Source organism: Ambystoma mexicanum, chromosome 7q (assembly GCF_040938575.1).
Source record: "Ambystoma mexicanum isolate Mex_15411 chromosome 7q, UKY_AmexF1_1, whole genome shotgun sequence".
In the NCBI taxonomy this organism is placed as follows: domain Eukaryota; kingdom Metazoa; phylum Chordata; class Amphibia; order Caudata; family Ambystomatidae; genus Ambystoma; species Ambystoma mexicanum.
In genome coordinates this window covers 77,532,018-77,557,579 of record NC_090941.1, presented here as the reverse complement: position 1 = coordinate 77,557,579, position 25,562 = coordinate 77,532,018, and the positions used below count along the sequence as shown (strand labels likewise).

At 44.5% G+C, this 25,562-nt stretch overlaps 1 protein-coding gene across 1 annotated transcript in view; it reads right to left on the bottom strand.

Moving 5' to 3' along the window:
* Positions 1–25,562, bottom strand: part of ANOS1 (anosmin 1) — a 426,084-nt gene that overhangs the window by 25,293 nt on the left and 375,229 nt on the right. Inside the window, exon 10 of the mRNA XM_069640752.1 lies at positions 6,962–7,050. Within this exon, the coding sequence (XP_069496853.1) occupies positions 6,962–7,050 (89 nt within the window). The remainder of the gene's footprint in view (positions 1–6,961; positions 7,051–25,562) is intronic.

Below are 25,562 nucleotides of genomic sequence, written 5' to 3'. Positions count from 1 at the left end.
GGCTGATGGGAGTTGTAGTCTAAAACGACTGGCGAGGCAAAGGTTGCAGACCTGCGGCCTAGAAGATCAATGAATTTGCAAATGACACTATAGCGCATGCGCCATGTAAAGTATGACTACTTCTAGGACTACGTCCTGGTTGTATGAGACCTCTCATGGGGTTGATTAACAGTGAACTGTTAAAAAGAGCCATGATTTAGGAAATCTGTGAGAATGGTGTGGAAGGTGGTAGATACGAGCCAAGAAAGTCTAGTATGTATGGTATGGCCGGTCGAGTGTAAACATTGCCTAGCATGAGCGCTATCCCTTACATTATCGAAGTACAGCAGTCACATATGATATAATAAACCAGTGATCTGAGCAAAGAGAATATGGGCCGATTCAGGGAGAGCTATACTAAGATGTGAATTAAGGGCCTATACCAAAAGAATCGCAAGAACAAAGCAATTTCAGCTCCAGCTTTTAGCTATCTAAACAGATGCAGTTTCTTCTGAGGATGAATGAAATTGGGATAGACTTTGGGCTCGATTCATGGAATATTCTGCATGAAAAATTGGGGCTTTGCATACCAAACTGTGTGAAAAATCCTGTTTGTCGATTCATGGAATGGACTGCACCGTACTTTTTCATACTTTGTGGAGACTTCGCGCAGGCTCCCATATCACTGCGAGAGACTGAGTGCCTTGTGCAAGACACCACCCACAGCATGGGCGTGGCTTGCGCGGAGTGCAGGGTAGGGGAGGAACATGGGAAATGAGGAATAAGAAGGCAAAAGTGGACTTTATGAGGGACGGCCCGCAGGCATGCCCACTATTGCGAGGAATGATACATATTCATGGATCTGAGCGTGCAACCTCTCGGTTGGGAAATGTCCACGCAAAGCCCTCATACTATCTGCCACCCAAGGCAGCATACAGACACTTGCACATAAAACTGCGCAGAGGTAAGATCCGATGTTGGATTTAGGGGTGCGTGTATGCAGCCGTGGTTCCGATCCAATTTAGGGTTGTGTGTACGCAGTGCAGCCAGGTGCAGGAATGGTTTACATGGGTTCACACGCAGATATTCAGAGTTTTACACAAGTTATAATAAATCGTACGCATGTTGTCGTGGTGCTGGTAACAGTTATGGGGGAACCAGCACAGGGTCCCTGAGATGCAGTCCTGCTTGCAGGGACCCCACTAACTGTTTGAATGGTGCGTGTATTCACACCCCGTAGAGCACGCAAAGGAAGCTGTTCTGGTTGTTTTTGCTTTGTGTGGGGGCGTGTTGGGGGCGTTCCGGCTGCGACTTGCGTATACGGTTGCTTTGCGCAAACAATTCCATGAATATTCAGAACATGCAGAATACATTCTGCACACAGGCTCGTGCAGTGTCGTTCTCAACGTGCAGCCATTGGGGGATAAATTTGCACTATTCCATGAATCGGGCTCTTTACATTAGGAAAGATCATTCCTGCTTCTAAGAGCAACCATCAAAACGTTAACCCCTGACCCTGTTCTTATGACTTTGGGTGTTTTTTTTATATTTCCCCCTACTGTTACCCCTCTTCCACCCCTATCTCCCTGGATAAGCCTTACCTCAGTCACCAACACATATCTACAGTGTGGGTTGTTTGGAATTTGCAAGTCCTAAATCCTGTCAGATTATTCTGTTGCTGCATTTTTTGGAAAACATTGCTAGAAATGTAAGGCTAATCACAATTATCCATTATATTGCTCTCATTAGCACTTACTACACATCAATAATCTGAGACAACGGTTATAGGAATGCATTGTCAAAGTAATTTTAAATGGTGTCAGAAATTCTCTAGTCCTCAATACAACCTTCATGTATTTACATCTTGAATGTGCCCTGACAGATCTCCATTAGCATTTCACCCACTACCTTAATGCCCATTCATATGAATTACTGAATGTAAGTTTCTATATTGTACACACATACATAGTAAACTGCACACCTGGTTCCTATACATAATTCCAAATATGCTCTTAGGTTTGACATTACGTTACCTTGAGAATAGGATATTTCCCCTTTCCAAAAGGAAGGTTTCTACTGTGAGTGGTCTTGCATAACATGACTAATTTTGTATTGACCATTCAAGCCTTCCCATGCACGACAGGCGCGTGGGGACACAGTGAAGATCGGTTGTAGAAAACATATTGATCTCTGTTACACATGGCCTCCTAGCGATGAGCACCTGCTAACCAACAACTCGCCCAGTAAGGCCTGGAGAATCGAAGAGCCCCTTGAAAGCAGGACTGTGGAAATTATGCAAGATCCAAAGAAGAGGCCAAGAGGCTGCGATTCTAGAGAAATATACTCGATATTTACATTTTGCGGCCGATACATCAACAGCACAAAACAATGGTCAATTTGTCGCACAATTGATTATCCGGTCACAGGGGGCATGAGAGCAGGCCAAGCACTCACGAAGCCCTTCTACCATCAGGTGAGCTGATGTCCACAGAGTTGAAAGGAAAGCTCTTTCCCCTCAGAAATCAAACAAAACACTGAATCCTTCACATCTGTCGAGGTAGATATACTACAAAAAGGCCAGCTTTTCACATTAAAGGGACATCTCCCAGTATAGTGGCAAAGACACTGTGCAAAAGTGACTAGTGGAGCCAGTGGAGCAAGGGATGGGACAGGAGATTCATCTCCTCCCTGAAGGCATTCCCTGATTGTGCGGTTTCTCAAGAACAGTCTCCGCATACACTATTCTCAAAAAGTCAAACGGGTACTGAAAGTCTGCAGTTCAGCATCATACAGCCTGGCATCCACTTTCGGGGACCAACCATGTGAAGTGGCTTTAAAAAAAGGGCGGTCAGCACCAAGGGGGAAGGAAAAAATCCTAAATCTCCCAGGTCAAGACAGAAAAAGGTAGGCCTGAATGTCAGCTTCACCAGCCGGTCCCATTCAGTCAGACATCCGAAGGGAGTCGTAAGTGCGTGTGTCATCTTCACAGCCTGTGTGCATGAGACCAACACTGCCTCCCACCTCGGCATGCAATAATATCCTCCGGACACACTTTCATCCCTAGTGTACCCGCCCCTATCCTTCTTATGTTCACATACATTTCACAGACATTTGTAATTATTATTATAATTGTTCTTTTATAACACGCTTAATACCAACGATTGGTTTCTAAGCTGGGATTGGGATTCGAACCTGTGTTGCACAAGAAGACTTGCATCCAAGACAAATGCATTGCCCCTGAGCTATACTTCCTCTCAAAGGGGTGACAGATTATGGTGTGAGAAGCCACCACCAAGAGCATGGAAGGGCCGAGTGATGCCGAAAGAACAGAAAAAGGGATCCCTCAACTCCGGTCTGCCATGATATTCTCCATCACCACTCCCAAGAGGTCACTGGCAACATGTTCAAATATTAGATCACAACAACTCTTATGTGTTCCTTTGCAATTGCTGTATTGAGCATACAAGACAATCCATGTCCTTCCTGTGACAGTTGGCATACATTTGAAGTAGGTATGACTATTTTAGATGTATGGTAATAGTATATTAGCAACTGTTGGAGAGCTTTAGGCCAGTCATCTTGCCGGTAACAAGAGTGGAATCCACTAATGTCCGCCCCGTTCCCTCAGCCACATGCGCCTTACCCCAGGTGTCCAATATCTCTGTTGCTTACTGAGGCCCGAAAGTCACTCTTCACCCTCCTCCCAGTGCCTGGAGCCCTTCCCCCTGCTCCACCTTTTCCCCATGTCCTTGTTGCCGTTGTCAGGCCCCCTCTCGCCTTCAATGTCCTTGCCAATAGTCCTTCACTCTGATTAACTGCCTTGCCAGCATAGGAATCCTACAGCAACAATGTTCCTTTACTATTTTCCACCAATGCCATCTTAGTTTGTAGTTCTTTTTAAAGGAGGTAGGAACGTGTGTGTTGTGAGAACCCCATTTTCTTTAAAGAAAGAAGAACTAAATACCCATCAATACCTCGGAGTGAGCCCCTGGATGGTAATAACGATAACTGCTACATATGTGGGTGCAAAGGGCCAGCAATGGTCCTTCCCTTCACAGAGGACCTCAATCCACTTAGGTCTACTTAGGTTTGAACCAGCCTAGTTTTCCTCTAAATATGTGGATTGCCGCAATGAGTGCCTGGAGTAAGGTGTTGAAATCTGGCAACCAACAGATTACCTTGGCCCATCAATGGCCTCATCATTGAAAGACTTCTTGTGGTTTTCTTTTTAACTATATTTATGTCTGACGACCTCTCCTACTTTCCTCGGTTCCGCCGATTGTTCCATCATGCTTGTCACCACTCCCTGATCATATTGACTCCACACTCACACTACCATCGTGAATCATCTTTGGGATCTTCAAAAATACTGCAGGCCTCATCACGAGTTAACAGTGTTACCGCCGCATTTACTGCTCTGCCCAATCTTAAGTCCAGCATGTTTAACCTCAGCCCAGAGCTGGGGGTAAACATGCTGGATAAATACCCATTTTTGGTGCAATAACCACATAGTAATACCGTCAGTGGTATTGGACCCAATGGGGAATGGGGAGTAACGTTTAGCGCCCAACACGTGATACAGCAGTAATACCGCCGGATGGGTGGGCGCTAATGCAAATAAGGTTGGCCGGTATCCCAGTCGGGAGTCCGCCCAACTCGTGTAAACCTGTTAACAAAAGTCAGTATGGCTGAGAGAACCCCATAGAGAAATGGGAACGAGCCAATGAGGAAAGTCAGGCAGTCGCCATTTCTGAGACCTATATTTGTCGGTCAGAATCCTACTGTAAATATTGCAGGTGTGGCAAGATGCGCATGCCTTTGGCTAACCTGAAGGCCTAGACCTGCTCTACAGAGAAAATTCAAGTCGCGCCGACCAGGGACGTCATTTAGGGTCACCAGAGGTCGCAGCTGCGACCTCCGAGGTCTCCCTTGCGACCTCTAGAAGAAAAAAAAGAAGAAAAAAGGTTTATGTTTTTTTTGTAATGCAAGCTCATGGGCTGTGGCCAGAACCATGTGGCTCTTTACTTCTGAAGTGGCTGGCTTTCTTGTTAAAGCCCCTTTAAAAAAAGAAAAAAGAGAAGAAAAGGAGTGCCACAAGTCTAACACGTTCAGCACTGACCCTAAATAAGAAAGATTAGGAATACCAAATAATGTGTCTTTCTGTAATTCTATACAATAATTGCTAGACTCATTAAAGGTTTATTTCAGGCACACTTCAGGGGGCGAGTCACTGATTTCGTCTGTTCTTAAAAGCCTTAACTCAGCCTTTTATCCTTCTGAGGTTGATAAATGAGTACCAACACAGGTTGGGTGAGATTGAGTGTATATTTTTTCCATATAAAGCGCTTAAGCTAATTGCTATATAATAACAGATCATTATCATTTGGTCATGGACGTCTGCTGGCATTCACAGTAATTTGGTAATCTGGACCTATACACACTGATCTTAACGATAAATATGGCAATCCATTCTTGTATGAAATGTACATCACATTATAGTGATATCGTAACCATATGTTTTTGTAGTGTACAATGCTATGTGATAGCACTTCCTGTTTTGTCAACGGGTGAAAGGTTGCGTTCCATCGCATCCCAGGATATCACTTCAGGGTGGGGTCAAATGACATTACTTCCTGTGATGTCACCAGGGGTCAAGGGTCATGTGATGTCACTTCCGCTACCCCTGGCATTTAGGTGAAATGACGTCCCTGGCGCCCGACGGGTGCTCTTTGAGATCCCTATATCGATTCTGCATTGCAGAACTCGGCTGGAAAGGTTTAATGCATGCCAAAGTATTTGTTTCTAACATAAGGTTCAAGATGTACTCACTCTACATGTTTTTTGGTATTTTTGATAGACGCATTGACTAAGAAAAACAAAATAAAGCCTGAGGGCCTGATGAGCAACTATTTGCACTGGAGCAAATCAGGAGATGCTCCAACCATCTCATAACTGCTTGCGCTGCCTTATGCATTGTCTACACAGTCTGAAGCAGCAGCAAATCTGGAGCTCCCTACAACATCTTTGAGATGAAGAGGTGCAAATGAGATTCTCAATAATGTTCTCAAGGGCATGGCAGAGATGCTGCACGAGGCTCTGGATTTGCCCCAGTCATGCAAATCAGAGGTGCTCAAGGCATCTCCTGATTCGGTCAAGTGCAAGTGTTTTTTAGTCAGTCTCTGACTCTATCGCTTGTAAACCGCACATATTCATTAGGTCTTGTGCACATTTCTCACAACGAATGAATGAGCCTTGCAGTAACCTCTGGCACAGATTTGTGACATTATTTTTTGTTGGTAGTGATGCTCACTTGCACAAACAACTGTATTCACAAAGGCAAACGAATTCAGAAAGGGAATCTGCTTTGAAATGTGCAAAAATAAGAAACTTTCCTGTGCACCTGTTTGGCTTTTTTTTTTTTTTTTAAATGAAAAGCATTGCTAAGAACCGCTACCGTTTCACTTGCTGGTGTATCCCACAACCAGTGGCGTCGCCAGGAATCGAATTTAGGAGGGGCACAGAGGGGGGCCAAAGACAAAAGTAGGGAGAGAACATGGTCACTGCTCATCTTAGGTAGGGGGGCACAGGGTTTCACGGGGGGGCCTGCCCCCCCCCAGAACTCCCCAAGCGACACCACTGCCCACAACTGCAGATACACATAGATATTGTTTTTCTTCACATTTCACAATGACAAGCTCCTTAACATGCTGGGAGTCTGTACTTCATGTGTTTCAGTAGTGTACTATCATGTATGCATCTTTTGCACTGCTTCACAGCCCCCAAGGAATACACAGGTCAACTTGGTGAATACGGTGACCTGCACATTTCTTAAAGTGGCGCAAGATAAACAAGCTAATTCTCTGCCCTTTTTTTACTTGTATCACTTGTTGAGTGTCTGCCATGCCACTCCATGTCCCTGGGGAAAGCACATTTAAGTTCCGAGTACCCGTTGTGTTAGCTGAAGCACTGCGTCACAACTTACGTGTGTCAGAGCTTTCTCGATTCCTTTGGTTTCATTCTGAGCGCAGGATTCGGGGAACCACTGGACATGGTATCGTCCCCCCCTGGAATCTAAAGAGACACAAAGAGAAAGTGTGAATCCAGCCGCTGTCAATGAACTCTGGTACATATGCAAGACGGAATTACCAATGTTTTGTGAACTTATTTTATTTTGATTTTTGTTCAGCACTGGCGCTAGCCAGAAGGTCTCGGAGCACCTTACATGGTTCAAAGTTTGAAAAGGTCGGAGTTGAAAAAAGAAGTTACAAAATGTTTTCAGGAAAGGATAGGAAGAACCGTTTTTTTCTGTTTACCTGTTGCCCTCCACTGAGAGGTGTTTCTTAATGTCATGCATACATATGAAATATGATTTTTGGCAAGAAAACAACTTGTCTATGAAAACTTGTTCTTAAAAGTACTCATTGATTCCATGAAAGCTTTCCCCAAGATCAGTCAAACAGCACACGCCAACTGTAAAGTCACCATGTTGGCTGACTTTTCATTCCAGATGTTAAGCACAGAGCCAGGAACAGACAGCCAGGAATATCCCCAGGGCAAGACCCAGCTTTTAGCTTCAAAATAAGCAGTGGCTTACCTGACAGAAAAACAGGCTCTGGTCAATGAAAGGCAGAGAAAATACTCATCCCATCCTGAGAATTGCAGGTCCTGCACCCAGGAGAGACCTCAGATTAACGAAGGGGGGCTGCCTTCAGAAAGAGGGCCTGCCCCTACCATCCCTTGCATTTCTAAATATTGTCCACGTGTCGGACACCTAGATTTGCACCCGTCATCAGCACAGTCTGTCTCTTGCAATGCAGGTTTTACATGTGTGCCTATATTATAGTGCCTGGGTGTTTCTTTTGTGGGCACAATGGTCTGAAAGGGTCTCTGTCCACACTCAACAGCCCCCCTGTACAAGGTCTGATCTGAGAAAGAGCCACAAAATTAGCACATATCTTTGTGAACAGGCAATGCAATGTGGAATGCTATGTACACCCCCCTGCTCCCCCACCGCATGACACACACATGCATACTTTGCATGAGGTTCCAAACTGCCCCCAAAAATGCCTATGCTGTTTGGAGTTTCTAGAATTTGCGTTCAGGCAAATTGCATGCAATTTCAACACTGGAGTGTGAAGTTCCCGCATGCAAGATTGGAAAACAGTCTCTGACTTTGGTCCAATTTGCCCGATGGATGTTTCTTTTACACTCGTATAGAGGCGCGTTATAAATGCCATAGCATATCAACGTAGGGTTTTCTGTTGAATCAGGCTTTGATGAGACTGCAGAGCTGCGAAATCTCCTATACAGCTAAGAGACAAAGAAGCGCAATAAATGCACAGGCCTGCACAGTGCCACCAAACTCACAAACAGTCACGTCACCCTGGTGAAAATGCAAGCTCCGCCCACCATCCCCTCTACTTTCATTCCCGAAAATGTTTCCCATATTAAAAAGGCACAAATAAATCCCACGGTGCTGGTAGTTAGTATGGAGAATCATCTTCAGAATTAAAAGATTATTCATGAAAAGATGTCTTAGTATGAGATCAACAACAGTTTATAGTAATGGCTGTAAGTATTCTCAGAATATTGATCTATCGATAGATTCAGAAAGCAGCCAAGTAACAGTGACAAAACTCACATTGAGACCACAGTCTCAGCAGGAATACAAGGCTAGACCTCATCACCCCTCTGCACAGAAGAACCAATAGGAGAAATATCACAGCAGTTAAAACTAACTTTCGGCTTATCCTTGGAGAGGAAGGATAGCTCAGGTGCAACGCGTTTGTCTTGGAAGGAATGCAGTGCAACACTGGTTCGAATCCCGATCCCGCGCTTTGAAACCATTGGCTGGTATTAAGCGTGTTATAAAAGAATTATAATAATTGTAACTCAAGAGCCTCAAACGAATACCTCAAAAGGAGTAGCATCGGGCGCCTAATGACAAACATTGCTTCATACTCCAATGACGAATTTCATGCAACAGTGGCACAAGCTGCAGAGCTCAATGATATGAGTGCCATGGAAAAGGGGACGCAAGGGGTGGTAGACGTCTAACTAGTCAATAAGACACATACAGCAATGATAGCCACCTCAGAATTGGGCTGCAAACTTGCACTGCACTAAATAAAACTCTGCGGAGTAGATCAACTAGAGACACTCAAAAATGAAGACTGAGCCATAAAACCAACTAGGTAGGAATTTGTAAACCATAACATCGAGAACCATCAACAACAAATAGAGCTAAGATCCACCAGAGTCCTTTGATTGTGATAAACACGCCTTCTTATGCTTCCATCGCCCTCTTCAAGTGACTCGCCTACTATTTCACTTCCCCATCAGATCCTTCAATATGAGGCCCGCCAGCATTTCCACTCCATCAACTTCTTCCTCAGTTCTCTTCTTCAGTCAATCCCTCCTGGACTCTCTTTCACTCCACTGACTTCATGTAGTCATCGAACACCCACCTATTTCTAGCTCACCTGCCCATCCACCTCCTCATAGTGCAGGCAGTTTTAATCGGTTGTGAAGAGTCCCAGCCACCAACCTACCCCTATCACTGCCCATCTGATCTCCAACAAAAGATCTTGGTCAATGTTTTCACCAACCACCTGCACCAACATCCTTGCCTATTGACTCTGCTATCTAATGGTAGCCCCTTCAAATTGCTGATCAATGCTACATATTTGAATAAAGTTGTTTTAATATACTTCTTAGACTCAAATGTGGCTCTATTGGATTTAAGTCGGAGGATCCCTCTCACGACTGGAGAGAAAAAGATGAAAATTATTAAATGGACACCCAACTAGTCCAACAACCACAGACAGGAATTTCTTTGGAAAAACAGAGAAACGTTCTCAAGCAGGTCATCACAAATTCTTCCAAAAGAGCTTGTATCGAAATATTCCAGGGAAAAAATCTGAAATCAAGATTTAAAGAAAGAACAACTTTGGAACACCTTTCTGAATCAATGACCAATGTAGTTAGACGTCCACATGGCAAAAAGAGCTGCCAAAAGGGATCTGCATCCAACTCATTGGAAACATCAGTCCGATAATTGTAGAACAAAACTCTTCTCTAAGCCTATTTAGTCCTCATTTAAGAATAGTTACAGCCAACTAGTCATGGACCAAGAGCTAGATTCTTGGAACTAAAGGCTCAAGAACATTGCAAGACTTCTTAAAATTAAATGTTTATGCCTTGCAAATCCACAGTCTTTTAAAATGTTAAAGAAGCGAGAAAGCTGTCCCTTCGGAATGCTTACGATTTCAGAGGAAATGCTGCAGAGTGATCATAGTGATTTTCGATAACATTCAATCCAGCCTGAGAAGATAGGCCCATAATAGAAACTTGAAAACATTTTTCACGGATTAAAATGTTCAAACATCTTTTAGGACCAGGAAGGTGAGGGTCAGATAATGGGCACTTTTTTACAAACACAAGAAAGGACACAAATTAGGAGGAAGGGGAGGAGAGGATAGGAACTGTAGACCCCACCACAAACGGATTGATGTGGGTAAGTGGTAATATTATCTTTTTATGACAGGGCTATTTAAAAACCCAACCCACTCTCTTGTGGCAGAACGGGTCAGCCAGAGGGCCAGATGTCGGAGAATGATTATGGTGGTAAGAACGGATCACAACATTTGAGAAGTTCTAAGGTGTAAAAAGGTGTCCTGGGTCCAGCGAGTTTTCACTCGAGTGAGGCTGGGGTCTCTGTGCTCGCCTTTAAATTGCTGTTTCCGCCTGGTGCACACCTGTGCACATTGAATACTAATGACGACTCTGCTGGAGTATAGAACGCTTTAGAATTTTTTTTTTTTTTTAAACAACAACTGCTACAATGTAGAGCAGTCCCAAACAACCTGTTTTAGACATGGTAGAAAGTGTCCCTAAAAGAATGCTCAACAAGCATTAGTCTCTACTGTCATGTTCAACGCTCATCGGTGTGATGTGGATGATATGCTTTGAGGATTGTGTAGCTTAGAGCAAGTTGCGAGTTCAATGCGGGGTCCCGTATCTGCACTTCCCAAGTCGCTACTTTTAATGAAGGACACAACCTGGGAATCAGTTCTGAGAAGGATCACAGAGACTTTGTAAAAAAAAAAAGAATCACAGGGTGGAAAAACAGAATAGTGGACACTACACATATATTTAAGTTTCTATAGGCATAGCTCCTAGCTCACTTAGAACAAAGGCCTCATGAGATGTTAATTCATCACAAAATTCCAATTCTGATGCCTTTCATTTCACTAAGTAGGAAATCAATATGCTAATACAACCAACAAAGAGTCCAACCTACCACTGGACAGGGTTTCCTAAACAATCTGTCTACGCCATATTAGAATGAGCAGGCCATACACTGTTTCTTATTGATTGCGTCTAGCATGGGTGACGTGGTCTAGTAAGTGTTTGTCTACAATAATGTGGAGGGCAAAAGGCGGAGCATCTGCAGCTCGCTTCCCTCTAACGCTGCGCGTCCTGTGCATTCTGGTCAATCCGTCTGCATTCTCTCTCTTCACCCACAGCAACATCATTGTAGATCTAGGTCTTTCTTCTCAGTCCCATGCACTCGTGCTTTTAGAAGCAGCCCAACATTATTTTGTTAACTTTTGACATTTCTTGATGGAACCTATCCTAGTAGCCGGTTTGTTTTCCTCCTTTTGTAAATCTTCTGTCTGTAATCAGCATATGCAAATCGTTTGCAAGAAAAGCATGTGCATGTGTACGTGTGTATATGTATGTGTGTATTTGTATTGTGTGAGTGTGTTTATAAATGTGTGTGTATGTGAGTGCGACTGTTGCATGTGTGAGTTTCTTTGTGTATGTTTATAAATGTGTGTATGTGAGCGCGCGTGCGTGCATGTGTGAGAGTGTATGTGTGAGTGCGTTTATAAATGTGTGTGTGTAGGTGAGTGTGTGAGAGTGTGTGTGTAGGTGAGTGTGTGAGAGAGTGTGTGTAGGTGAGTGTGTGTGTGTAGGTGAGTGTGTGTGTAGGTGAGTGTGTGAGAGTGTGTGTGTGTAGGTGAGTGTGTGTGAGTGTGTAGGTGAGTGTGTAGGTGAGTGTGTGTGAGAGTGTGTGAGAGTGTAAGAGTGTGTGTGAGAGTGTGTGAGAGTGTGTAGGTGAGTGTGTGAGAGTGTGTAGGTGAGTGTATAGGTGAGTGTGTAGGTGAGTGTGTAGGTGAGTGTGTAGGTGAGTGTGTGTGTAGGTGTGTGTAGGTAGGTGTGTGTAGGTGTGTGTGTGTCTGTGTGTGTGTGTGTGTGTGTGTCATAGGAAATTGAATGGTGATCTTTTGTTAACTTGGGCCATTTCAGGACGTGAACCATTTCTAGTCTTCAATAGAATACATCAGTCTGCCACAGTGTTAATCTTTTGTTTGAAATAAATAGACCAAAACGCTTTTTGTGAGAAAGGATTCGGTTAAATTTACAGATAGTTCAAATAACCTTATTTTTGAAAGTAGAAAATAGCTATTTCTGAACTTTGTAGTTGTGAAGACCTTCATTCTTCATTAATGACAGTGTTGTTCAGTAGAACATATAATAAAGAAAACGCAACACTCTTAAACTTAAAAGAACCAGTAAATATGCTTGTCAAATAATTATGTTGCATGGAAAATTGTCCCGACACTGGGGCTGAGGAAGGTCTGAATGGGGCTAAAGGGTACTTCAACTCTCATTTAATGTTAGATGTTGCATTCGATTTCGGTATAATGGAACTGCAGCACTCGAATGCAAATCCCTACACATATACGATGGTGCAAGAGCACTAACAAAGGAAAAACTGTTAGAATATGATTTATTGCAAGAATGTTAAAAACACATTTGATGTAAGCCTGCCTTTCTGGAGGAATGTGCAGATGGTAGCGAATCTCCAGTGAGATCTACAAGTACAGCTGTAGCTGATTTTAAGATGCTGTAGTACAGGGTTAGAACTTCCCGAGTACAGACTATCACCTTGACAAGGCCTCGAGCACAAGACAAGATGTGGAATCTACCTCGCCAAATCACAAGGCCATTTAAGATACCAGATGAATGTGGCGGCAAGAACGCCTTTAAGCAGAGCCTGCATTCCGGGTGGTCTGCAATGAGGCAGAGGGAGACTGGTCAAGAGTTCCAGAGCCTGGAGGCCTGCACTGAGAATGAACGGCCCCCATCTAACATATCTAAATGTAGGAATGGGGAGAAGCCCGGCTGAGGTCGAGCACAGTCCACATGGAGGTAACTAGTGGCAGAGCAAGGTCATAGCAGGATTTGAGCAAAAGACACAAGGCATTAAACGTTACTCGTTGTTCCATCGGCAACCCGCGTAATGGCCAAAGGACCGAGGACCCATGGGGCCTGCACCCCAGATGAAAGATAAGTCAGATGCTTTGTCATCTTCTAACAATAAGGATCTGAGGACGTCTGAAGAAGTTATTATCAAATCTTGTTTCTTTTGGCAAGTCTTTGGAAGAGCCCACAGTTGTTCATTATCTGTAGCGCTGTGAAGCGTATTCTCCTGCAGTTCCGGCTCTTAACAAAACAACTACATCAGTAAATACATGTAACAACCACATACCCTAAACTGCGTGAACATTTTGATTGTGGGGACCAATGAGAGTCTTTCATCCAATTCCATGTCAATTTTTAAGTAAATAATTTAAACTTATCTTTGGAAGCCAACGGGCCCCAAAGGATGATTGGAGCCATCATTGTGTTACCTGATCCCACCCCTGCCACCTGTTGCGGTTCATGGCACGCTTGTTTCCAGACCTAGAGGCATCTCTTATGCCGTGCACCTCCCAATGCCCCCCCATCTTGCTCATGCCCTTTGAAGTGGCAACGCTCGGATCCCCTGATTACATGGCTGAAAGGCAGAGCTGCTCATAATTGCACTTTCCCAGTCCAGGCTGCATGAGACTCCTGTATTTCACAACCACAGCAAAAAGAGCACATAAATATTTAAACAGCGGGGAATTAAGACAGGAAACCCGCTGCTTTGGTGGAGTTGCAGTTTGCCATTCCCTTGGATTTATTATTCATCTACCAATGTACGCTAGATGTGAAATTACACATGGCTCATTAGCAATTAACTTAATATGCGCTTGCTGTTCGCGCCAAGTTCAGGGTCGCGGTTTGCTTGGAAAAAAAGGAAACCTTCTTTGATGGTTTTAAGACTGATCTATCACTGGATGGCTCTGAGCAATTTGGAAGAAGAAAAGAGAGATTACACGTTAAAGGGAACATAAATAGGTTCGACGGCTCACACACAAGGTATTTAGTTCAAAATTGAAAGCGTGATAGACATTTGACTTAAAAAAATAAAAACAGGCTCCCGCAGAAACTCCCTGCGTGATAAGATGCACTACTAATAGTCGGAGGCTCTGAAACCACAGGGCATGAAAGAGCGAAGACCACTTCGCCCCGTGCTCTGGCTGCCGGGTTCCTTTCAAGGTGCTGGGAGAGTTGAGGATGAAATTCCGAGCCTGCCGCAACAACCGCCTGTTCTGTTACAATAGGTGTCCAGTCGTTATGTCGTTTGGTGAATCTCGCTTGCGTATCTTGAGTATCAGGCAGAGGTTTGTACTCTAAATTAAACGTATTCCTCCATCGCAATTCGATTATTTCGAATCTCATTCGAGATTTGATTTGATTTTTTTAAATGGTAATATACATATAATATGTGATTTTGTTTATATATATATATTCATACTTGAAGTAGTCACTGAAAACTCAATTGCTTCTTGCCGCTAGCTCATTTACTTCAACTTAATCTTGATTAGAAACATAAAACTGGGCCTCATTCCGAGTAGGGCGGTAAGGGTTAACGGTCACCGGTAACGAGACCGGTGCCGTTAAACCCTTACCGCCCTACTACGAGTTCCCTTTGCGGGTCCTTCCTTAACATCTGCTTTTAGCAGGCGTCAAGGACGGGACCCACAAAGGGACTTAAGTGCTAATAACGGTACCATAATTTACGGTACCGTTATTAGCGCCTTCCCCATTCCCATTGAGCCCTATGGGGGCTCAAATGGGAATGGGGAAGGGCCCTGGTGAATGGGGAATTACCGGTCCCTCCAACCTTGGAATGGACCGGTAATTACTCCATTCACCAGGGCGCAGTCGCAACGATTTTGGAGGCAGCCATGCCGTAAATAGCGGCGCGGTTACCTCCAAAGTCGGAAGGACCACAATGTGTTTTACAGCAAGCACGGCACAACAGTGTGCAGAGGTTTCCAAACATCAGGAGCCAGACTCGAGAAGGTGCAGCTTCCTAGAGTTGGGTGAAACTCCTCATTTCTGTATGTATAACTTAAGATAGGATTTAATTGAATTCAATTTATTCATGAACGGTATGTTTAATGGGATGTATGTTTTCAAATCAAAGCTTTGAAAGTGATTTGTTCTCAGAGGGGTGTGCTCTGGCAGTCACTGCACCCGCTTCGCTGCACCTGGCTGAAAGCAGAGGGACTGGGGAGTGGGGGAGGGGCGGGGGTGCATGCTGGAAGCATTCTGCACGGATGCCTGCTACCATATTTAAGCCAGTAATGAAAACACTCATGAAAATCAGAAGCACCTCCATGATTTGTACGTTTGCTCTTCTTCACAGAGAGGGAAAAGTAAAACATGGGTGTGCAGTGACGCACCCTGCAAGGCTGACCCAAATAAAAGAGGTCTCTGCACACAACTGGGTGGCGGAACCCCCTCAGCCCCAACCTATGTGTTTGCGGTTGGACGATGCCTATGCCAGTATGTAAGCGTCCCCTCGGAAAATCAGGGGGCCTTTTTGTGCAGGCAATAATAGCCAAGGAGGATGATTCGTAATGTACACCTCACATTCAGCAGCCAAAGCGTTCAGTGAACTGGCCCCAAAATGCAGATACCAAAGGGGCCGGTGCTGTAATGGAGTTTGTGTATGTATTTATTTATTTGCATTTATAAAGCGCACAAAAACAGCCCAGAGGCATCGTGGCGTTGTTGCATGAGATCACCTTTGTTACAATGAAGGTATTTGAGCTTAGTTGTGCATGTTGCATGGTGGGCGAAATGGCTGCACGGGGTTATTCTGTTATTGTTCTTACTCCTTTCCCCAACGAGTCGCGACAAAGCATCCCCTCTTCTTCAGTGTGTTTGCCTCCGGATGGAGAGGGAAGAAAAAAGGAATTGGCAAATAGATCATGTTCACAACCATCTGCAAGCTTCTAAGTGTTTTGATTACATCAAGGTATCGAACATGTGGTAACACATCCCTGTATCGGAGGGAGAATTCTAGACTTGGGATGTACTCAACTCGTCATATTGCTGCCTAGACCTGGAGAACTATAAATCTCTCCTCACCCCGCTCTCTCCCTCGTACCCCTGAAAGCATTGCCTCACGCGGTGGGCAATATGGTAGGGCCTGATTCAGAGAGCACTTTCCAATGTGATTGCGCCATTATAAAACACGTCTGTGAATCACGCCCTATGACTCCTATGTTAGTGAAGAATGGAGAAAAAAACACAAAGCAAAACATGTTTGACGGTGCGCCCTCGCAGTAGCCAGGATGAAGCGAGATGTCAGCCAGTTTTCATTATTTGGCACTGAAAAATGTTGAGACTAAACCTTTCGTGATGTCAGTGGCTAAAAAAACGTGATTCTAATGTAAGGTGGTGTCAAATTGGTTTGCTCGAGGCAAAGTGCAGTCAAAACACATCTTCCACCCACACTAGCAAACATCTAGTCAGATGTGGGGGCAGCGGTACAGCGAGTGCAATTGCAGAATAAACACAGGAGCTGGGTTCAGGCTAGGACATACTTGTTTGCACCTTTTTTTAGAAACCTTCTCAAAGTGTGTGGAGGCTTTCAGTGGCTTTTGCCTCTAACAATGCTTCTCATTTCTTTGTTGAGCTGTAGACGCCATTTTGTCCTTTCGTTTTTACCGGAAGCAGCGAGGGCCTAATTTGTGGAGCGTTTACAGCAGAGCAAAGTGACTTTGCAGTGCCAATAAACACGTTCCATCGGGCCGGATTCACGGAGCGGTGCAAAGTGTATTTTTGCGGAGCAAAGTCACTTTGCACTGCAAAAGTACTCCTTGCACCGTGCTAAATGGGCCTAGTTCGCAGGCCTGGTGGAACGTGTTTATCGGCAGTGCAAAGTCACTTTGCTCCGCTCTAAACGTTCCATGAATTGGGCCCTGAGTGTCACCGATGGTCACCCATGTTCCATCATTTAACACATAATGCACATACGAAACCAGATTCTTGAAGAAGGAAAGAAATAAGCTCAGCTGCCATCTTTGTGAGACAAGAGACTATTCGTCTTTAAGGTACTGGCCCAAAGAGGTCACTGCCACCACCAACCAGACACCATGTTTAGTCGTGTAGAACAGTTACTAATGTAGCCCTTGGATTTCAGGAGGTCAAGGAAAGGGCTTAGAAATGGGCCTGGTACATACATGATGCCCGCCGTGGGAGCTATCTGACAGAGCGAAAGAAGGCCTGAGAATCACTTAAACAGTCATGTCTGGAAATAATGGGATTTTATAAGATTCGCTTTTCGACATTAGTGACAAGCCTATCAACATGGATGTAGACGAGACTTTAGAATGTTTTTGCTGGTATCCAGCAATTACAACGAGAATAAAATTACGAATGAAATATTAACTAATAAATACTGAAAATTAAATATATGGAGTTTGGGGATAAGGGGCTAAAAGGTGTGGGGGGTTCGGGGTTGGTGTTAGAAGTGTGGGAAATGGGTGATTTCGGGTTGAGGGGTGTGACCCAACAATTAAAAAAATAATACAAAATCAATATTTTTTGATTCTTTGTAATCACATAGAAGCGTTTCTGCTGCCGGAAACCTCTCACTGAGCTAAGGAAGTATTCTCTGTACCGCAGTGGATTATTGTGTAATGTGATTCAGGTCACACATTTCCTCATTCTTCTATTTGTGAATCAGGGGAAGTATTGCAAGTATTGTAAGCAAGTCTTGCTCATAAAATGTAGCATGGGGCTTCCATTGGTACATCAATGCGAGCCACAGAATGTTTCGATGGGCTGGAACCTGATGTCACCTCAAGGTTCCACTAGTGACAGTTGGGGATTTACAGGATGGGAGATCAACATGAAAGGATGCATTCACCATAGCTCCCTACCCCCCTTTCATACCTGTAGCATGTAACATAATACAACGACTTCTTATTTCTATCTACCTGTGGCAAGCGTGCCTCCTGCTTACCTGACTGCTCTCTGACACAGATACTACATAAGAGTGAAGAAGGATTGGGAGGTGTGGATCAATCATAAAGAAACACAGCAGGCTAATGGATGATTAGGTGCTGAATTCTTCCACAGCCGCGCAGGGGCCGGATGGATGTAGTGAACGCAGGTGCGAACAGTCCGCAGACGTGGGGCAAGCCACTCACCAGAACGGAGATCATGCACCGTGCCCAATTCACCACAAAGGGGACAGCCACATTAGGGAGAGGGGCCACTCCAGATGCAGGGCCCCTAAGAATAGGGCCTCACCTTGTACCCAACCACCAGACTGGTTTCCAACTATTCCAGTCCTTGGATGCTTCCGCAGTCACGTGCATTCTTTCCCACACCCCCAGTTTATGTGCGGTATTTAACTGCGCATGGCATAGGAAGTGGTGCTGCGTGTGCTTCTGGAGCGCCTGAAGGGTTGATTTCTTTTCGACCTCTATAAGGTGGAACTCTCTATCCAACCACCAACATAAGAAAAGGGTGGCATGTACAGGTGGCTGTTATGGATCGTATACCCCTAATGTGATTGGTTGCAGAGGCACGTGTCGCTTTACTTAGAGTAAACAATCAAATGCACGCTGGAAAAAAAGGATTACATTTTAAAAATAGATGGACCAAATAATTCATTCTTTATTAGCACATGTCACAGGTGAGCCAGCCAATCAGCTCTCTCGAACACAGGCACGAATACAGTAATAAATGCCTGTGTCCTGAGGAACTAAGTGCTGCTCACTCATATATTGAGTGCTACTCTTTTGCAGCTCCATGCCCCACCTTTGCCGCCACAGCCTCCATCCTCTCCCGGCTCCATCTCACCCACCTTCGACTGGCAACCAGACTTCCCTTTTAACGTAATGTCCTTCTGACTCTGCAAAGCACCCTCCACCTTTCCCAACACTGTCATGAAGAGTGAAAAGGGACTTACTCCCAAACCCCTTGTCACGTTTCTATGGCAGCCATTTTTACATGGGCTGACCTTCCCCTTGATGAAAGGGTAAACAATTGCAAGTGCCCTTTCATCAGAAGGAAAACCTTTATTCTGTGAAAAACACTATTAACACCACAAGCATAATGCCAACCTGCTAATAGAATTAATGGCTGGCAGGGGAGCTTACACCCATGGCGATAGTGCTAAATCTGGACTAGTGGACTTTTAGCGGCCTTGTCAGACCCCCCTCCACCTAACGGAACTGTTACATCCATGGAAAAATAATAATGCATCCAAAGTGCGTAAAAGAGAACATTTTTGTGTACAATTATTATATACCAGTATGCTGCAAGTGGTTAGCCAAATGAGCTTCATTAATCATTCACTTAGGATTAGATGTGAAACCATATACCATTATAGGTGAGATAAAGTCAGGATATCGCAGTTCTAACAATTCTTGCTTCATTGGCGATGTCAAATCATTGCTATATGTATCTCCAGATGTATGCACACCTCACACATATGTATGCACACATTCATTTAGCAAATTAAAGGGAATCCTAGGGCCTGATTTACAAAAAGGTTTTCAATGGGACTTCTAGCGAAGCCACTGCTTATAAAGTGGTGTATTCATAGAAGTAAATAATTTGGCGTGCATGGTTCGCAAACAAGAGCAATTTGCTCCAGTTTTAGTGGTGGTCTAACGAGTGCAGTTTATACTGCAGGAATTGTATTCCCTGATTATTTGTTTTCTCACACCGCAGAATATTTTGCAGAGGCATATCGTCAGATTCTCCACACATTGTGGTAATTTGCAATTCAACGCTCACACTTGTCACACCACACTTCCTTCAGGAACATCAAGAGGTAAATTCAAAAACAGGGGGTCGCTTTTTTGTGAATACCTCCCAAGTTATATCTTTCTGGGTGTGCATCTATTTTGAAGTGACTCCACATTTACCAACCCTGTGTGTCTGTAGATTGACTATCATTCATCTCTGTGCAATTTGCTCCATATCCGGATGCAACGTCAGCCAGAATGGGCAATTTGCACCAGATCGTGTATACAGAGAAAAGCCAGAAGTTGTTTCGTAAATCGTGCATTGTCCATTTAGTAAATCGGACATAAGTTGGCCTGGCCAAGTTACACCTTTTTCATGTGTAAAAAACACTTGCTCCTGTGAAGGTTTATGTGAATGGTCCTAAGGTACACACATACATAAATAAATACACACACAAAGAGGGCAAAAATCTAAATAGCCGGCAAGACTCCCGAGACTCTACCACCTTGACTCACATGGAAGGGGGAGACACTGAGTGAGTCTCCATTGTAAACCTTCTCCAACACGTCCTATCAGAATCAGAGAAACTGCTTGTTCAATGTAAGTCCATGTCACATACAATTAGAATTGGTGAACTACCATTTAGCTCTGCTTTTGCATCAGAGGAAGAATTGCTCAATGTAAACATAAAATGCAATACAACAGTACATATTTACACTGATGCCATGTGTTTCCTGATGCAGGTATTGGCACAGACACACATAGCAAATGTTCTAGGTTTGTGTAACCGGTCCCAGGGGCTCAAACCTAATTCATACCAGATATCCTATCCTTTCATTGTAGGCCCCAAAGTGCTTAGAATGAACTGCAAAGCAGCCAACACGTGTTTTTCAAAAATAAACCCTATTCGTAAACAGACATTTACCATGTTACTGCTGCCTCGAGGTGTCAGGTAATATGTTAATAAAAAGACAGAGCCATAGGGCCTCATTAAGAGTATGGCGGTCGGGAAACAAGGGTGCCGGTAGCAACGTACCATCACCCTTTCCGGACTACCATGCTCCGAGAATGCTGGTAGGGGGACGGATCCCCCGGCAAGCCTGACCTGTTGGGAAATAAGGCACATACTGGCATGTCTCTCACTGAAGCGCCGGCGCCGTTAGCAACGGTGCCAGCGCTTTAGTTTCTATTCCCATGGAGTAGGAAAGGGGAATTACCGTTCCACCGCCACTTGTGATATCCGGTGGCCCCGGGATATGAGATGGCCGAATCGGTGTTACAGGGTTGGCAGTAACCCACTAGGAGCACCAGCGGGTTACCACCAACCTCGTGATGAGGGCCTAGTCTGTCATCGATCTCGAAAACCATGTAATGTCACTTCCTGTCAGGGATTTTCCCAGTGGGTACCGGCGGACATATTTTTAGGAAGTTCCATTGTAAGTATAGGGCCATTTAGCACAGATGGCTTTTCCCGGACGGTGCCCGGGCCCCTCAGCACCCGTGTACTCGGCGCCCCTGCTTCCTGTGATGCCATGGAGGGGGTCAAAATCAAGGCATGTCATTTCTGTAACACGTTTGGTTTTGATAAAATGACGACCCCCACCTGCCATGGTCTTGGGGTTGGCTGGTGCACTAATGAAGTCTCGGATTAACTGGTATCCATGCATAATGGCTGGCTTTATTAAGCGCCCCCTTATCAGGCAGCGGTAGTAGATCACATCTTTACTCAAGTTCTCTGATACTTGAAAGGTAAGCATGGTGACACAGGCGTGTTTGAAGTCGCCTAAATCTCCTGCTTAACCAATCTCCCCCCCCCCCCCGCTGCAGATCTGCGCTAACAAGCAGGCTGATGCAGTGCTTGCCACATCCAAAGAATAGATACAGCACGCAGCTCAAGAGAAACCTTCCGGACGGCTTAAAGCACGCGGGCCATTAGCATTTCACAGCGCAGCACACTCCAATTCCGAAATCTAAAAGACTGTACAACGATGTCTAGCACTCTCTTAGAATGCACCATCTTGTCTGTAAACTGCAAATCACATGACCCCATCTTTCGATACATGCTCTTAGCATCAAGAGAGCATAAACAGAATTGCATGGTGAACTCACTACATCAGTGACGCCCTTTTTGGAAGTTTTTAAATCCCAAAAATCTCATGAAAAAATCCACAACATAGGAGCTGGGAACGTGAATACTGCCACGTATGCCTTCCATTTGAGGAGCGGCACAAGTCCTATTAACCCCTTAAGTGCCAAGGACGAGTATGCGCGTCCTTTTTGCATAGACTTGCATAAAAGTCTGGCACACATGCTGAGACTATTTACACGTATTGAAGGTCTCCATGAATCTGCCCTTCATTCTTTTAAGCCAGATTGGGACTTTCACAAATCCAATTGCTACCTTGTTTTTCATTCGGCTCTCAGACTTAAAAAGCAGATGGCAGAAGAATTCTATCTTCTAACTAAAGGACTTCCAATGTTTCCATTATGGATGTCATTTACACTGAACATTTTTAACAAGCAAGTCATTTGATTTCCCAAGAAGTCGAATAACGGTTACATCTGTAGGCATGGAATTGTATGACACCCCCTCCCAAAAACGTAACCGAAGCACTGGGAATGTGGATCTGTGAAGTGCATTAAGGTAATCCGCTTAAGCCATCACATTGCTCTGAAACGAAACAAAAGTGGCGTTGGAGCAGAACAGGACGAAGGATGCTTTAGGGAAAGCTGGCCTCCTGAGGGAAAGCACCTGTAGAGCGATGGCTGCCCCCCAAGCTTCAGCTGCTGTCTTCTCCTGGCTGGCTGCCCCATTACCGTCTCTTTTAAGTGCACGGATGAGCGTCTGCAGCCCATTGTCGATCGCCTTCAAACCCAGGTGTTGGATTTGTGGCTCCAGCAAACAGCTCGGACACACCCTTAAATAAAGACCTGGCCCAGCCTGAATGTCTTTGTGATGTCTTTCTATACAAATGAATGACAAAGCAAACAGTGTGTCATCGCCTAATAGAATATACGCTAATCCTTAAAAATCCAATTGTTTTAGCCGATTTTGAGAAAAAAAATATTTTTTATACCCACAATTTGGGTTTGCCACGTCAACAGGAGCAATAGTACAAATCCAGCCAGGTTTTCCTGCTACCAACAATGAATATGCATGAGAAGACTATATGATTAATGTAAACTACCATACATTATTTGCATATTTTGTGGTGAGTTTAAACACCAACCAGACGAGACTTTGCTGTGATTGGAAGATGCCTACCCTATCTGGAATGAGAGATTCTTAGGCTAAAATGAGACCACAGTCAACCTGCCCTCCTTGCTCCGTAACACCTTTGATTGAAATTGCCAAGCCACAGCGCTGCATTTAAGGATGTAATCATTCGGAAGAGAGATGATGGACCTGGTTTACAATGCATTTTTCAATGGGATTGCATCATTTTAATACACTTTTGTTAATTGTCTCGGAAGGATAGCTCAGGGGCAACGTGCTCGCCTCGGAACCAAGGTGACACAAAGCAACACAGGTTCGATCCCTGGGTCCGTGCTTAGAAACCTCTGGGTATTAAGCATGTTATAAATAACCAATCATATTATATCAGGCCCATTGGGGGTTGGAATCTATTGAAGACACCCATGTGTGGCAGCAGTCTGCATATCACGGGTTGGAAGGGCCTTCACAGGCTTACCTTAATGCAGTTTGAGACATGTGTATCATTTCTATGGGTCCAAAAATTTGGCTGCACTAATACCAATGGAAAAATTGTTCTCAGAAGCCCAGTTAAACAAAGCACATCCAATAAAGGACCATTTATTCGAATGGGACCCGTCTTTATAATCATAATTGTTTTTTTTATAACGCACTTAATATCAAAGAGATTTCTAAGCGGAGACCCAGGAATCGAACCGGTGTTGCATTGCATCTTTTTGCTTCCAAGACCAGCACATTGCCACTGAGCTAAACTACCTGTGCTACTAGCTGTGATTTGGTGAAATTAAGCACTTTGAGCAGATGTGTGAGCACGTGGCTCAGATGCAAAGGGGAAACAATTCCTCTCTGGCTCAAAATGGAAATGGTAAAAATAAGACTGGAAATGTGTATATTATGGGAAAAAATAAAAATGGTCTATCGTTTAAGGGTTATGGTTTTCTTTTCTACCCAAGTCTACCGCGAAGACAAGGAACTACCATGTCTTGGGAGGATAGCTCAGCGGAAACGTGCCCACCTTGGAAGCAAGACGACACAGAGCAACACAGGTTTGATCCCTGGGTCACGTTTAGAAACCTCTGGGTATTAAGTGCATTATAAATATCATATCATGTTTAAGACATTAACGCATCACAGCCTTCTCACCATATTCCAGGACTAGTATTACTTGCTAATCCTATGCCAGTCCTAGAATACATGGGGAAAGTGCTGGATGGTGGGTCAGGAAAGGAAGAAACCTAACAATTACAGAAAATATGTTGTGAAGATGTGGTGTTGGCACAGGTTACCATTACGCATACCACACTGGAACATCCGGCCCATCAAGGAGATGAAAGAGGAGGGACTTGTCACCCACAACCTGAGAAACCTTCAACCCATGTCCAATCCTGCTCCATCACCACCAAATCACCACCCTATCTGGCCGAAAAACTGTATTTGCAGACCAACATAGCACATGAAAGCACAACATCGACAGATGTAAAGTCAAAAAGTCCCAAAAAAGGAGAAGACCAGGAATAAAGCATTCACAGGCAATACACCCAGACAGCGGCACAATGTCCCACCTCGCACCAGACTAGCTCCATCTCTCATAACCTCGAGAAAGGAACACTATGGAAGTCACCAATAAGGAATTATCCAGCTGTTCAGGCCCAGGAGGGCACCCACCCTCTCTCAGACTTGTGCATCTCTGAAATAGTCCCACAACTTCATACACAATGCCGGATCATGCCTCCCACCAAAGAGCTAGTTCTTTTGCCCGGAATATCATCCATCAATGCCAATACATCCATCCATCCACACATCCACCCACCCATCCATCACCGCCTTTCCGCACAAAAAAGGACCTGCACGCATTAGGGTGGTCCGCTTGATAAACCGATAATCTTGGTATTCTAGTGGCTAGGAAAAAGACTAGGGTATTGCAACTTCAAGGGGGTTACAGTATAGAAAATGCTTGATATTTAAGCCAACACAGTACAGTCCTCTGCCCTAAATGGGAAGTGGTTTTGCTGTGAACTTAGTGGAGAAATGGTTGTCATGGGACCAGGTCTGCAGCCACCACTCTGGTCTAGTCTCGCTCAAATAATTGCAATTCTCTTATCCTTTTCCCCTTTGCTGATCTGTTCTCTCTCTCTCTCTGCACTGTGCACCTGACCACCCTCTGTCCTTTGGGCCCAGGTACCTGCTCACCCTACCACCCTCCTGCACTGCCTATCGGCCACCACTTGCACTGGGGTCTGTATCTGTACACATACAGTCCCCCACCCACTTTTCTTCTGCACGTCTCAGATACACCCAATCTGACTAACCTAGCACTTGCACTACCACTGTTTATCGCTTTATTCATTTATCTCACATATTTATAATTCTGTTCTCTCCTCTGTTCCACACTTTCCACATCTCCCACCTCCCATACACTTTCCCCATA